Here is a 14,331-nt window from a genome sequence, read left to right as displayed (position 1 = left end):
ATTAAGGATCAGAAAAATTAAGTAACTTGCCAAGGTTACCCAACCAGTCAATATTGAAGCCATGATTTAAAAGTTTGATGTCCAGATTCTTTTCTGGTCATGGCTTTCAAGTAAGCTAATGATGCTTAAATTATCTCTCCTGCATTTGTTTTCTAGCTGAATTATTTTTTATATTAGGTATCTTACATTTTCTTCTGTTTTTTGGTCTTTTGAATTTGTTTTAATATTGCTTCTTGTCTTGTGGAATCATTAACTCCTATATGGTCCATTCCAATTTTGTTGTTTAGTTAAGGTTTCATACCCCTTGTGCTAAACTGTTAATTCTCTTTCCAAGTCTTTTTTTCCATCACTCTCATTTTTCCCCAGTCCTTTCCTCTAACATTCTCATTTCACTTACAAAATCATTTTTTAAACTTTCTTAAAAGTTTTTGCTTCATTTCTTTCACGAATTCTAGTTGAACTTCTGTCAAACCTGTATTTTTCTTTGAGGCTTTGTAGATGTTTTGAATTCATTCTCTTTTGGGGGTGTTGTGTCTTGGGTATCACTGTCATCTTAATGGCTCTTTTATGGTAAGGGTCTTAATTTACTCATTCTTCTAGCCTTACTTCCTGAATTAAGCACTTCTGGAATGTCTGGACCTTACTTAGCCTTGTTTATATTTTCTTGGTCCTACCTACTTATCTAATCATTCCTCCTCAGTCTCCTTTCCTAGATATATGTCAACTGAATTCCTTCTTGGGGCTCTGTACTGGGCCCTCTTCCCTTCCTTCTTTTTACTATGTCGCTTGGTAATCTCATGAGCCCACATGGTTTTAATTATCCTCTCTATGCTCTATTCTCCTAACTTCCAGAGTCATATCTCTATTTGCCTGGTAGACAACTCAAACTAGGTATCAAATAGACATCTTAAACTCATCATATCCAAAACTGGACTCATTATCTTTCCCCCAAACAGCCTCCTCCTTTCAAACTTCCCTATTACTGTCAAGGGCACCACCCTACACTTAGTCGCCCAGAATCACAACTTGTGATTCAACTCCTCAACTCCTCAACTCCTCACTCTCTTTCACTCCATATATCCAATTTGTTGTCAAGTCCTATCAATTTTACCTTTACAATAGCTCTTTTATATATCCCCTTTTCTTCTCTGGCACTGCCACCACCCTGGTGAGGGCCCTTATCACCTTAGACCTAAACCATTGCAATAAGACTGCTGATTGGTCTCCTATTTCAAGTCTTCCTCACACTAGTTCATCTTCCACTCAGCTGTCAAATTAATCTTCCTAAAGCACAAAGAAAGGCAGGGGGGGGGAATTAAAAACTTACTTCTTGAAATAACTGAAGTTAACGCTTATTTGGCAAAGAAGCTTATAGAAAACTTGTAAAAAGCGACTTTAACTGGTATCCTAAGAGAAGTGGTAGAACTGTGTTTCCAGAATTTTGAAGTCATTTCTTGTAATGATGGTTTCTCACAGCTGACATGTTCATTGTTAATCATATGTGATTTTGTTTTATTACTGGTTACTTTATTAATAAATAGTATAGTCAGGAACCTGACCATATTATTTAAACCTTAGAGATTAGGGGTTCTAATATATACACAGATATCTAAATATGCATAAATATATGTACCTATATACAGACATATATATGTGAAGAGAGAGAGGAGCAAAAACTTAGGAGAATAAGGATTCTTTCATTTAAATAAATAGTATTTAGCAAACTGGGGTGGAGACTTAAAGATGATGAATTAATGAGAGATGTTAGAGTTTTAATAATAAGAAAATATCAGAACATATCTTTTGATTATCTTAGAACCAAGAATGAGAAAAATTAATATGTAAAATAAGCTAGTCTCCATGATTTTGTGGACCGCTTTTCATAGGGCTCAAGAAAGCTCCTTTCTACATTTTTTCTTTTTTAAAAATAGATTTTTATGGATGTATTTTATTTTTACATGGCCTACACTTTCCTTTTTATTCCTCCCTCCCAGAGAGCCACACCTTATAACAAATAACTTTTTGTAAAAAAAGAGGAAGAGAAAAATCAGCAAAACCAATGACCACACAAAACACTATAACATTATGCGCAATGTTCAATGAACTAGCATTTCTGCAAAGAAATGGGCAGAGGTATCACTCATATCTTTTATTTAAAGCCAATCTTGGTCAATATTTTTTCAACATTAAATTTCAAATGTTCAGGGGTTGTTGCTCTTTCTATGAACATTGTTGTAGTCATGTAGATTTTTTTCCTGACTGCCTACTTCACCTTGCATCAGTTCATATAAAATTTCCAATGCTTCTTTGTATTTATGATGTTTGTCATTTCTTACAGAACAGTAATATTCCATTAACAATAACAGGTGAGAATTTTATAGTGTCTACTATGTGACAGGAACTATGCTAAGCACTTTACAATTATTATCTCATTTGATCCTCACAACAATCCTGGGAGGTCGGTGCTATCATCATCCCCATTTTACAGATGAGGAAAAGATTACAATTCTGGTAGTTGTCTGAGGCCAAATTTAAACTCAAGTGTTTGATGTTTTTTTTTACTCTAGGCCCAGTATTCTATTGGCTGTTCCACCTAGTTGCCCATTACATTCATCTACCATAATTTGTTTAACCGATCTCCAATAAATGGGTTCTGTTCTTTTATAACATAAAAAGTGTTATATAAATATTTTTACTATCTGGAACTTTTCTTTTTGTCCATGACCTCCTTGGGGGATAGGCCTGGAAGTGGAATTTCTTTTTCACTACTAGCTGTTCTCTGGTTGGTGCTTGCCATTGATGATGCTTCAACATTTCCTCCAAATGTTGTGTGCTTCCTTGTCCTTGGGTTCAGGTAGGTGGCACAGTGGATGGAGCACCAGGCCTGAAGTGAGGAAGATTCATTTTCCTGAGTTCAAATCCAGCCTCAGACACTTACTAGCGGTGTGACCCTGAGTAAGTCACTTAACCATGTTTGCCTCAGTTTCTTCATCTGTAAAATAAACTGGAGAAGGAAATGGCAAACCACTTCTGCATCTTTCCCAAGAAAATCCTAAATGGAGTAATGAAGAGCTGGGCAGAACTGAAAAAAAACAACCCAACAACACTGAACAACAAACTTCCTGACTGCAGGCCTTACATGCTATCAACTACACCATTTAGCTACTTACCTTGTTTATAGCTATAAGTATTTTGCAAACTGTAGTGTAATTACTGTTACCTTTGCCTAAGTCTTCCTTTTCATTCTTGTAATTCTTTCCTAATTCTTGCCAAAAACCTGACCCACTATGAGATCATTTCTTATCCTTTCCTCTTTCCTCCCAGATTGCCTAAATGTCACATCTATTTGACTTTTCCAACCTATTTTTTGTTCTAACCTATCCTATTTTCTAAGACCTCCTCAGGAGATACTTAAGCTTCTTTTTTGGTAGGCAATTACATTTTGGTAAAAACCATTAAAAGTTTCCTAAAAGGAGATCCATCTTGGTTGCAAAGTCAATGTCATTTATTACCTACATGTGACAGTGTGGTCTCTGTTAAAATGGATTCTGATTGTTTTTTTGTCCACTTCTGTCATGTAGGTTCAATCAAAACATTCTGGGAAAACTGAGCCAATTAGAAGCCAATTAGAAGAAATAAAATTCTTTCATGGAAAAACTTTGCCAGCTTTGATATATGATTATATCTTTAATATTTGGAAATGCTATATATCATGATAATGTGATGGAACAGGCTTCCCCAAACAAAAATTTGGGTTTTCTTTAGGGTGAGCAGGAATTTTTGCACTATATGGCTAATATATAATTTATTCTTAGGAATCCCTGGGGCCATGGGACATCAAGGGGAGAAAGGAGAAAAAGGAGACCCTGGTGAATTGGGATTGCCTGGAAATGATGGTCCTCCAGGAGAGAAAGGTGAAAGAGGAGAGAAAGGAGACAAAGGAGACCCATCCAATGATGTGCTTCCTACAGGTAAGGATACAAGCACTTTGACTCTTGCAATTATTATCATTTCTATTTGGATGAGAGGTAGATAAAGACCTGGCCTCCACACAGCACAGAGAAGATAAGGTCTGCAAGCTTACTATAATAATCACCAGGCAACTATTAATGACCAGCACTTGTTGGCCATATGACCTGTAGGTACAGTAGACAGTGGGTTTTTTTAGAGAAAAGAAGGCACGAGTTTTTATTTTGTTTTATTTTTTGCCAAGTGGATGTCAAGACCATTCACTGCATGCCAGGCCATCGCCAGTCATCCTAACTTCTGTCTTGCCACTGGACTTTGATGACTCTGGAAGAGAGAGTGAGGCTGATGACTTTGTGCAACTCTGCCTCACTTAAATCCAATTCATGAACAAGTCAAGACATCACCCCATGATGTTATTGTCTTCTTTGAAACAAAGAATGAACAACAATTTTTTTTTGCTTAGTCTCTGTGCTAGAACTTTGACTTATTCACTGCCCATTCACTTCAGAATGTTTTGTTGGCATAAGAGTTTGGTGAGAAAACTGTGGTATAGAAGGCTGGCCTTGGTATAGAATATACGGCCTGATAAATACTGGTCGTATGACCCTGGACAATTCACCTAACCTCTCAGTGGTCTAGGAAACTTTAAACTATAAATGGTGAAGAAGGTTCCAGCCTGCATTGATAGAGGGAGATTCCTCATCCCTCAATTCCCTGTATCAATAAAATCACAGGTCCAATCCCTATCTCCTATATTTCAATAGCTAGCGCTTTATAATTATGACCCACATAAATATCCTCCTAACCAACCTGTGAAGTTGTAGAAGTGAATTATTGCCACTTTACAGATGAAAAGACTGAGACCTGGAGAAATGCAGTGAATTGTCCAAGGTCACACAACTAGTGAGGCATAGAGGCAGGATTTGAATCCAGGTCTCCTGAACCCCAGTCTGATTTTTTTTTTCCTTTACAAAACCACAATAACCACAAATGTAGTGTGAGCAGGGAAAGTTGCTCTAAATATGGGATCAAATGATTTAATCAACAAGTTAAGTCAACAAACATTTATTTATTAAGGGCCTACTAAGCTAAGTGCTGGGCATACAAAGAAAGGTTAGATGCAGTCCTTGCTCTCAAGGAGCTCACAAGCTAAGGGGGGAATTTAATATGTAAACAACTATGTACAAACAAGATAGAGACAGGATAAATTGGAGGAAATATCAGAAGGGAGATCAGGAAAGGCTGGGAGGGTGGGATTTGAAGGGAGCTAGGGGGTGCCATAGTTCATAGAGCACTGGACCTGGAGTCAGGAAGACTCATCTTCCTGAGTTCAAATCCAACCTCAGACACTTATTAGCTGTGTGACCCTGGGCAAGTCACTTCACCCTGTTTGCCTCATCTGTAAAATGACCTGGAGAAGGAAATGGCAAATCATTCCAATATCTCTGCCAAGAAAACCCCAAATGGGGTCATGGAGAGTTGGACACAACTGAAACAACAGAACAAAAGAAAAAGTCATTTAGATATTTTACAGATGAGAAAACTGGGAATCCGAATTTCCTGCTTAGTTCAGAAGCACAGATGAGAAGAGATACTAGATACTAGACCCAGAAAGAGGGAGAGGAAAAAAATGACAGTTGATAGGGAAAAAAGAAACAGCTCTATAAAAAAAAGGCATAGCCACCTAGGCCATCTTGTGTAGGAGGGTAGAGCCCTATAATGTCTCAAGTAACTTGAATTATAGCACGGCACAATACTTGATGCTAATAATGGCAGCCCTGAGTCATCACAGAAAGTACATTATGTGCAATATTCCCTGTTTGGGGAGGCAGGAAAGTATGTTACATATTTTAGAAAGATTTCTATCTAAAATACAAAAAAATGTAAGGTTTGGGAGGATAAAGTATTCCTTGGAAAAAGGATGAAGCAATACATAAATATGGAATTTTGGAGAGGCAGTGTGGTCCAGTGGTAGAGTAATGGGTTTGAAGTTAGAGGACCTGTATTCAAATCCCAGTCCTACAACTTACTACTTGGGTGACCTTAGGAAGATCACTTAACCTCTGGGGGCTTCAGTTTACTTATATGTACAAAAAGGCGGGGGGGGGGGCGGGTATTGGACCAGTTGGCTTCTATGGTCTCTTTTAGCTCCATATCTGACCCTATGAGTTCTGACTTTGCCTTTTGATAGCCATGTCACCTTGGGCGGGAAGGAAGGAATGAGGGAAGAAAGGAAGAAAGGAATGATGGTACATGTATAAACCATATCTGATTGCTTGCCACCTCAAGGAGGGGGAAGGGGAGTGAGGGAAGGAAGAATAAAAATTGGAACCCCAAACTATAAATAAAAATGTTTATTACATTTTTTTAAAAAAGAAAGGAATGATGGGAGGGAAGGAGGAAGAAAGGAAAGGAAGAAAGGAGGAAGGAAAGGAGGGAGAAAGGAAGGAAGGAAATAAAGAATAAGGTCAGGAAGGAAAGAAGGAGAGGGAGGGAGGGTGGAAGGAAGGATGGAAGAAATGAGAGGAAGGAAGGAAGGAAGAAAAAGGAAGGTAAGGAGGAAAGGGAGAAAGGAAAGAAGCATTTATATAGCACCTACTATGTGCTAGACACTGTGCTAAGCACTTTACAAATATTATCTTCACAACAACCCTGGGAGGTCGATGCCATTATTATATGCATTTTACAGAGGAGAAAACTGAGGCACGGAAGTATCAAGTGACTTGCCCAGGCTTGCCCGGTTAGTCAGCAAAAAGGTCAAGATACAAATCTAGTTCTTCTGCCCTCAAGGCCAGTGCTCTTTTCCACTGTACACTATTGCACCTTAAAAAATATATTTCAATAATTAGATGACTAACAGGCATCCTTTAGAATGCACTCCCATACCAAAAATAAAAGCTATTGGAGGTCCAATGCCTGGCCAGTAGCTACTAGTTTAATCTTTAAAGGCAATATTTATTTGGGATTAAATAGATTGATCCTTTATTTAAGTCCTACTTCGGTGTCTCATCATGACAAGGATGTGACCCAGAGTTTTTAAAGGTAGCAGCTGGGTGAGTCTCCCTCAAAAGACAGAATGGAGGATGGGACTTGCAATCAGGAAGACCTGGGTTCTGACCCCACCTCAGACACTTTGTGTAGCCCCATGGAAAGTCATTTGCATTTTCTGGGGCTCAGTTTCCTCACTTCTAAAGTGGGAGCAGTCAGAGATCTCAGATTCCTTCCCAACATCCTTCTACTGTGCGGAATGAAAGCTCTGTCCATGACAATAATGTCTCTCACTCTCTTTCTCTGTTTCTCTCTAGGTGCCAAAGGTGACCAAGGTCCCCCAGGCCTCCCTGGACCTCCTGGACCCCCTGGCCCTCAAGGTCCTCCTGGCCCACCTGGAAGTAGAAAGGCCAAAGCCCAGCGCCAGCCAAACATGTTTAACGGCCAATGCACAGGTCACTGTAGCCCCTGGCCCCATCTTGCCTTTCTCTGTTTCTTGGGACTTCAGTATATTTTAATTGCATATGCATTATTAACCCATTTTGCAGATCAGAAAAACTGAGGCAGACAAGAGTTAAGTGACTTCCCCAGACTTGCCCAGAGAGCTAATGAGAGGCCCAACACACAAACCCAGGTCTTCTTACCCTAAAGTCAGTTATCTTTCCACAGGACCACACAGTTCCTTAATAAACAATAGCAGTAGGTGGAGGGCTAACAGATATCCTTTTTAATAGACTCCCCCCACAACACCCCTCAGAATCCTATTGAATACCCAGTAGATATTAGTTTAGTTTATCCTCAAGCTTTGTAGGTAAATTCAGAAAAAGTCAAACTGAAAAGATTCTTGTCCAAAGGCAGTTTCTTCCCCATAAACAAAGATGTTTATCAGAGACTGAAGTATGAACAGCCAGGGACAAACAATTCAATTCAAATTTGTACCTAAGCCATCTTCCTCCTTGCCTGGCAACCATACCAGATCCTTCAGATTCCTGTCTTCTCTTTGCCCAAATACAACTCCCCCCACCCCAAACCTACCCAAATCTCCCTATTTATATATCCTCTAGTACCTTTGTGCTTTCAAAGGAAGGAATGGACTTGACAATAGGACTGGTTCAATCTGTTATCTCTCTTCTGCCTATACTATTGTTAACAAGGATATCAGTGCTAGAGATATAAGTCCATATTTAGAGATAGATGCCCGTTAATATCAAGGATATACTCAAATGCACTCAGATCAAGGGGACAGGTTTGTTGCCCAATGTGAAAAGAAAGATTTTTTAATTGATTAGGAAGAAAGAGGCTACTTTGATTTCTTAAAAAAGCAAACAAAACCTTAGGGAAGATAAAAGAGATTTTCTATGACATGAGATGATGTAGAAATACAAGCCCTGGGGCAGCTAGGTGGTACAGTGGATAGAGCACCCGCCCTGGATTCAAGAGGACCTGAGTTCAAATCCAGCCTCAGACACTTGACACTTACTAGCTGTGTGACCCTGGGCAAGTCATTTAACCCTCATTGCTCTGCCAAAAAAAAAAAAAAAACCAAGCCCTAACTCAAATTCCCACTTGCTAGGGATCATCTTAGATAAAAATGGGTAGATGAAAGAGCCTATTAGCATGTGTGCATTGAAAATTCTCAGGAATGCCTGAAAAAGGACCTCTTAGGTCAATATCCTGGAAAAAATGGTCCTAGAAACATCAAATCCTATCGTTGGATCCCAGATAGACCCATGGAATGTCTGGTCTCTTCCTTTGACTCCATATTGCAGCCGATTTCAGAATCTACCTATGGAGTTATCTCCCATTTGACCCAGTGTGCAATTCTGGTACTCACATAGCCACACCTCCCTCTTCTTTCTGGAAGACACATTAAGGCAACACTCAGCTGTTGGTGAATGCGTGCTTTGAAAGAAGCCCTCCCCTCAGTGAAGCTGGATTATAAAACCCATCACCAGTTGGGGAAATTCTTTTTTCTCGCTGCATAACTACACCTTTTCTGATATTCAGCACCATCCTCTCCATTAACATTGTCCCCCTTTGTCAAGGCTTCTTTTAGAAAATGAACTATAGCAATCAACTCTGGGTGAATAAGAGGGACTTTGCCAAAGCATTCATAGAGTTTTAATTTGCCAAATGCATTGCTAGCCAGTGACAGTTGGTTCCTGAAGAAGCTCTTTATGCCACTTAGCATATCTACAAAGAGACAGGATCAGTTGTGTCAGCCCAAGTATTATTGGTGGGGGGGACTACTTTCAGTGAGATGCTATTATCTCCCCTTCATCTTTGAGATAAATGTATTCCATTCTCCTTGCTAAATCCCTTTCATTTGAACCTCAATCTCTCTCTCTCTCTCTCTCTCTCTCTCTCTCTCTCTCTCTCTCTCTCTCTCTCTCATCTGTGCATCATTCTTCCTCTGTCTCTTATTCTATTTCTGTCTGTGGTTATGTGTCTCTCTCTGTGTCTTTCTGTCTGTCTCCCTGTCTCTTTCTCTCTGTCGCTATCTTTCTCTCTCTGCCTCTTTCTGTCTTTCCCTGTCTCTATCTCTCTCTCTCTGTCTTTCCCTGTCTCTATCTCTCTCTCTGTCTTTCCCTGTCTCTATCTCTCTCTCTCTGTCTTTTTTTCTTTCCCCCTTCCTCCCTCTTTCTGTCTCTGTCATTCTGTGTCTCTGTCTTTCTCTGTGTCTCTGTGAGTCTGGTTGCCTCTGTGTGTGTGTCTGTGTACCTCTCTTTCTCTGTCATTCTGTCTCTGTGTGTCTCTGTGCCTGTGTCTCTCTGTTTTTCTCTGTCTCTGTCTCTCTCTTTCTGTCTCTTTGTCTCTGTCTTTCTCTCTGTGGGTCTCTCTGTCTCTCTGTTTCTGTCTCTTTTTCTTTGTCTGTCCCCCTCCCTCCCTCATTCTCTTTCTGTCATTCTGTCTCTGTTTTTCTGTCTCTCTGTCTTCTGTCTTTCTCTCCCCCTCCCTCTTTCTCTGTCTCTGTCATTCTCTCATTATTCTTATTCCCTCCATCTTCAGAATGGAGATTGAAATGGAGATGGTTACTGAAAAGGATCACCAGGATCCAGTGCACTCACTTACCTTGTGCTCAAGGCCAAGATTAAAACCACTGAGGGCAGAACAAGTGGCAGGGATAGAAGGCTTAAGATGAAGGCTGATTAGAGCATGATAACCCACGGGGTAGTCACAACAGAATCCCCAAACAACTGTCTTCAAGGAGAGAAGTATTTCACAAAAAAAAAAAAAAAAAATGTTGTCCCTGGAAGGGACCTTAAATACCATTGAATCCAACCCCCACTTTTTATACAGAAGCAAATGATATAATTTTGCTATGAACTACCATTTGGCATCTTAGACTTATATTTTTCTTTGGTAAAAGGAGTCTTAGAGATCTTGAAGTCCAAACCTCTCACTTTACAAATGAGGAAATTGAGGGCTAGAAAGGTTAAGTCACTTGCCTGGGGTTACACAGGAAGTAGCAGAGACAAGACTTGAATCCAGGTGCTGTGATTCAAGGGTCCAAGCTCTGTCCACTACACTATTTTGCCTTCTTACTTTCCAGTGGTTTTGATATAGTGCTTCTCAAAATAATGGAAAGTACTCCACAGTGGACAGAAGTATTAATTAATGAAGCCTCCAGACTGAGACCACTTCCTGTGGCTAGTGTTCTTCAGCCTATTGGCCCCTCAGCCTGAGGAGTTGGTTCCTCATCGGCTCCCCACCCTATCTGTGTCCCAGACCTATCCATTCATCACATAGTGGATAGTCAGGGATGTTATTATTTGGGGAGACAGCACCCCTCTTTCCACCATAACTCAGGTACCAAGAAAGCTTTAATGACTCTCATGCACCTTTCATCATGTTTTCTGGTGAGTTGTGTAAACAATGAGGAAAAAACTGGTTTAATGTTGAGTGTGTGAATTGGAGAGGGTGGGGTCAAGTGAAATAAAGCTGTAAAGGTAGGTCATCAGATTGTGTAGTGGGTTAAATGACTCTAGAAATGCTAGGAGTGATAGGGAGCCATTCGAGGTGTTTGAGCAAGAGAGTAAAATCTGATGTATCCCAGGCATGGGGCACAGGCAGTACAAAGGCAAGGAGTAAGAGGTATCAATGTGTGAGGATCAGTAAGAAGGCCAAGGTATGTGTACATTGAAAATTCTCTGGGATTCCTGAGAAAGGCCAGTATGTCTATGTCATAGGGTGTGGAGAAACAAGTAAAAATTAAGAAAAATTGAAAAGGAAGGAAGGGGTCAAGCTGTGATGAACTTTATTTATTTTTTTTTAGTTAGAATAAGGTGATAGTTTATTTAGGGCCAAGGGAAGGGAAGGGTGGGGGGAGGGAAACCATGAAAGAAATCCTTAGACTTTTCATGGGGAGATTTGGCATAAAGCACATGGCTCAGAGGTACCAAATCTCCCCGAACAGGAGACTGGAAGGTACTTTTATAGAGGACTGATGGGGGTGGACCATCTGCCCATGAAAAGTTCCTTTAGTGAGAGAGGACCATCCCCCACTGGTGGTAGCTGGGGGAATTGGGTGAGGAGTGGAGGACCATCCCCCACTGGTAGTGACTAGAGGAATTGGGTGAGGGGTGGCTATGGATCCCTCTTCAGAACACAAAGGCCACAGCCACACCCAAATTTATCTGCCCAGGGTAAGGGAGACCAGAATGAAGGGTAGGATTCCAAAACTAGCTCAGTCTGATTTGGTTCAGCTTATCTCTCTAGGCGTTATCTGTCCTCTGGTTTAGTTTCTCAAGGAGAAGATTCCTTGGTGTGCCCCAGAGAACTTCTGGGGTGCTCTGCACCCCATGACATTCCCCACTTCTCTATATATAAGGAAAGGGGACGAAGATTCTTCTGAAACTGCTTCATGCTGACCGGGAGTCGAAGAATCACGGCGCAAGGGAGGGGAGGGGAGAGAAGTGGAGAAGGCCTGGAATGCTCAGAGTTGTGAGGGGCCCAGAGAGTCCAGAGGCAACATGTAGGCACAGTGTCATGAATCCTTGAGCCTTCCTGCGGCGTCCTCCACTTCTGTGTCCCGGTTTACTGCAGCTGCCAGAATCTCGGCCAGCCGGAGTTCTGCTGGTAGCAGATGTGGTGATGGCTGCTGCTATTATAGAAGCTTGGTCTATGGAGCAGGCATGAGCCATCTTTTCTCTCTCTTTGGCTACTGCAAGGTCCCCAGAAACGTGTAGTCTGAGAGTCTGAGCGTGGTTCGGACATCTAGGAGTCCCAGGCTGCTCTCTGCTCCAGGTTCTGTGCCAAGCGTGGTCCAGATGTCTGTTTGAGCTTTCAGCGAGGGAGGGAGACTCAGGCTGCCCTCCACTGTCGCGTGCGAAAGCTGACCCTCTCTCTACCTCTCTGTGACTCAAACGGGAGGTTGAGTCAGGCGGGAGAGGGAGAAAGGAAACCCAGAAGGGAGGTTCCCACCCCCCAGTTTTGTGTGCTAAGAGGAAAGAGGAAAATCCCACGTCCCTACAACGTTCGGGCACCAGATGATATGGTGGGAAAATAAGTACGGGTTGGTGGGAGTTGGAGTTCTTGGGAATTCCTCTTTAAAGAATTACACCCTCTTACACACAAAACTTAGTTAGAATAAGGTGATAGTTTATTTAGGGCCAAGGGAAGGGAAAGGTGGGGGGAGGGAAACCATGAAAGAAATCCTTAGACTTTTCATGGGGAGATTTGGCATAAAGCACATGGCTCAGAGGTACCAAATCTCCCCGAACAGGAGACTGGAAGGTACTTTTATAGAGGACTGATGGGGGTGGACCATCTGCCCATGAAAAGTTCCTTTAGTGAGAGAGGACCATCCCCCACTGGTGGTAGCTGGGGGAATTGGGTGAGGAGTGGAGGACCATCCCCCACTGGTAGTGACTAGAGGAATTGGGTGAGGGGTGGCTATGGATCCCTCTTCAGAACACAAAGGCCACAGCCACACCCAAATTTATCTGCCCAGGGTAAGGGAGACCAGAATGAAGGGTAGGATTCCAAAACTAGCTCAGTCTGATTTGGTTCAGCTTATCTCTCTAGGCGTTATCTGTCCTCTGGTTTAGTTTCTCAAGGAGAAGATTCCTTGGTGTGCCCCAGAGAACTTCTGGGGTGCTCTGCACCCCATGACATTCCCCACTTCTCTATATATAAGGAAAGGGGACGAAGATTCTTCTGAAACTGCTTCATGCTGACCGGGAGTCGAAGAATCACGGCGCAAGGGAGGGGAGGGGAGAGAAGTGGAGAAGGCCTGGAATGCTCAGAGTTGTGAGGGGCCCAGAGAGTCCAGAGGCAACATGTAGGCACAGTGTCATGAATCCTTGAGCCTTCCTGCGGCGTCCTCCACTTCTGTGTCCCGGTTTACTGCAGCTGCCAGAATCTCGGCCAGCCGGAGTTCTGCTGGTAGCAGATGTGGTGATGGCTGCTGCTATTATAGAAGCTTGGTCTATGGAGCAGGCATGAGCCATCTTTTCTCTCTCTTTGGCTACTGCAAGGTCCCCAGAAACGTGTAGTCTGAGAGTCTGAGCGTGGTTCGGACATCTAGGAGTCCCAGGCTGCTCTCTGCTCCAGGTTCTGTGCCAAGCGTGGTCCAGATGTCTGTTTGAGCTTTCAGCGAGGGAGGGAGACTCAGGCTGCCCTCCACTGTCGCGTGCGAAAGCTGACCCTCTCTCTACCTCTCTGTGACTCAAACGGGAGGTTGAGTCAGGCGGGAGAGGGAGAAAGGAAACCCAGAAGGGAGGTTCCCACCCCCCAGTTTTGTGTGCTAAGAGGAAAGAGGAAAATCCCACGTCCCTACAACGTTCGGGCACCAGATGATATGGTGGGAAAATAAGTACGGGTTGGTGGGAGTTGGAGTTCTTGGGAATTCCTCTTTAAAGAATTACACCCTCTTACACACAAAACTTAGTTAGAATAAGGTGATAGTTTATTTAGGGCCAAGGGAAGGGAAAGGTGGGGGGAGGGAAACCATGAAAGAAATCCTTAGACTTTTCATGGGGAGATTTGGCATAAAGCACATGGCTCAGAGGTACCAAATCTCTGTGATGAACTTTAAATGCTAAACAAAGGATTCCATACACTATGAAGAACATTGCACATGGGTCTAACTTACTCCCTTGTGTGCTCCTGCCTCAGTTATTCCAAATGAACATTTGATTAAGAAAACAGGACCTACAATAGGGAAATATCATGAAAATATTGGAAACAGAACCTCTTTCTCCTTAGGAAATGAAAAACATGGAAACCCAGCTTCAGAGATGGATCTGCGCACTTTAAGCAAACTCATCTCTTTCTCGGGGGAACTTGTTTGTAGTGTAAGAACTGGAAATGGGAGGGGCAAGGAAGAAGAGGAAGAAATAGGGGGAGGAAGAGGCTCAAGTTTCAAGGTTG

The 14,331-nt window shown here is 42.1% G+C and overlaps 1 protein-coding gene across 1 annotated transcript in view; it reads left to right on the top strand.

Moving 5' to 3' along the window:
* GLDN (gliomedin) overlaps positions 1 to 14,331 on the top strand; it is a 98,140-nt gene that overhangs the window by 62,689 nt on the left and 21,120 nt on the right. Inside the window, exons 5-6 of the mRNA XM_043990086.1 lie at positions 3,816 to 3,971; positions 7,275 to 7,412. Coding sequence (XP_043846021.1) covers positions 3,816 to 3,971; positions 7,275 to 7,412 — 294 coding nt within the window. The remainder of the gene's footprint in view (positions 1 to 3,815; positions 3,972 to 7,274; positions 7,413 to 14,331) is intronic.

This window comes from Dromiciops gliroides, chromosome 2 (assembly GCF_019393635.1).
Source record: "Dromiciops gliroides isolate mDroGli1 chromosome 2, mDroGli1.pri, whole genome shotgun sequence".
Lineage (NCBI taxonomy): Eukaryota > Metazoa > Chordata > Mammalia > Microbiotheria > Microbiotheriidae > Dromiciops > Dromiciops gliroides.
The sequence above is the reverse complement of the archived record's forward strand: the minus strand, read 5'-3'. Positions and strand labels throughout refer to the sequence as shown.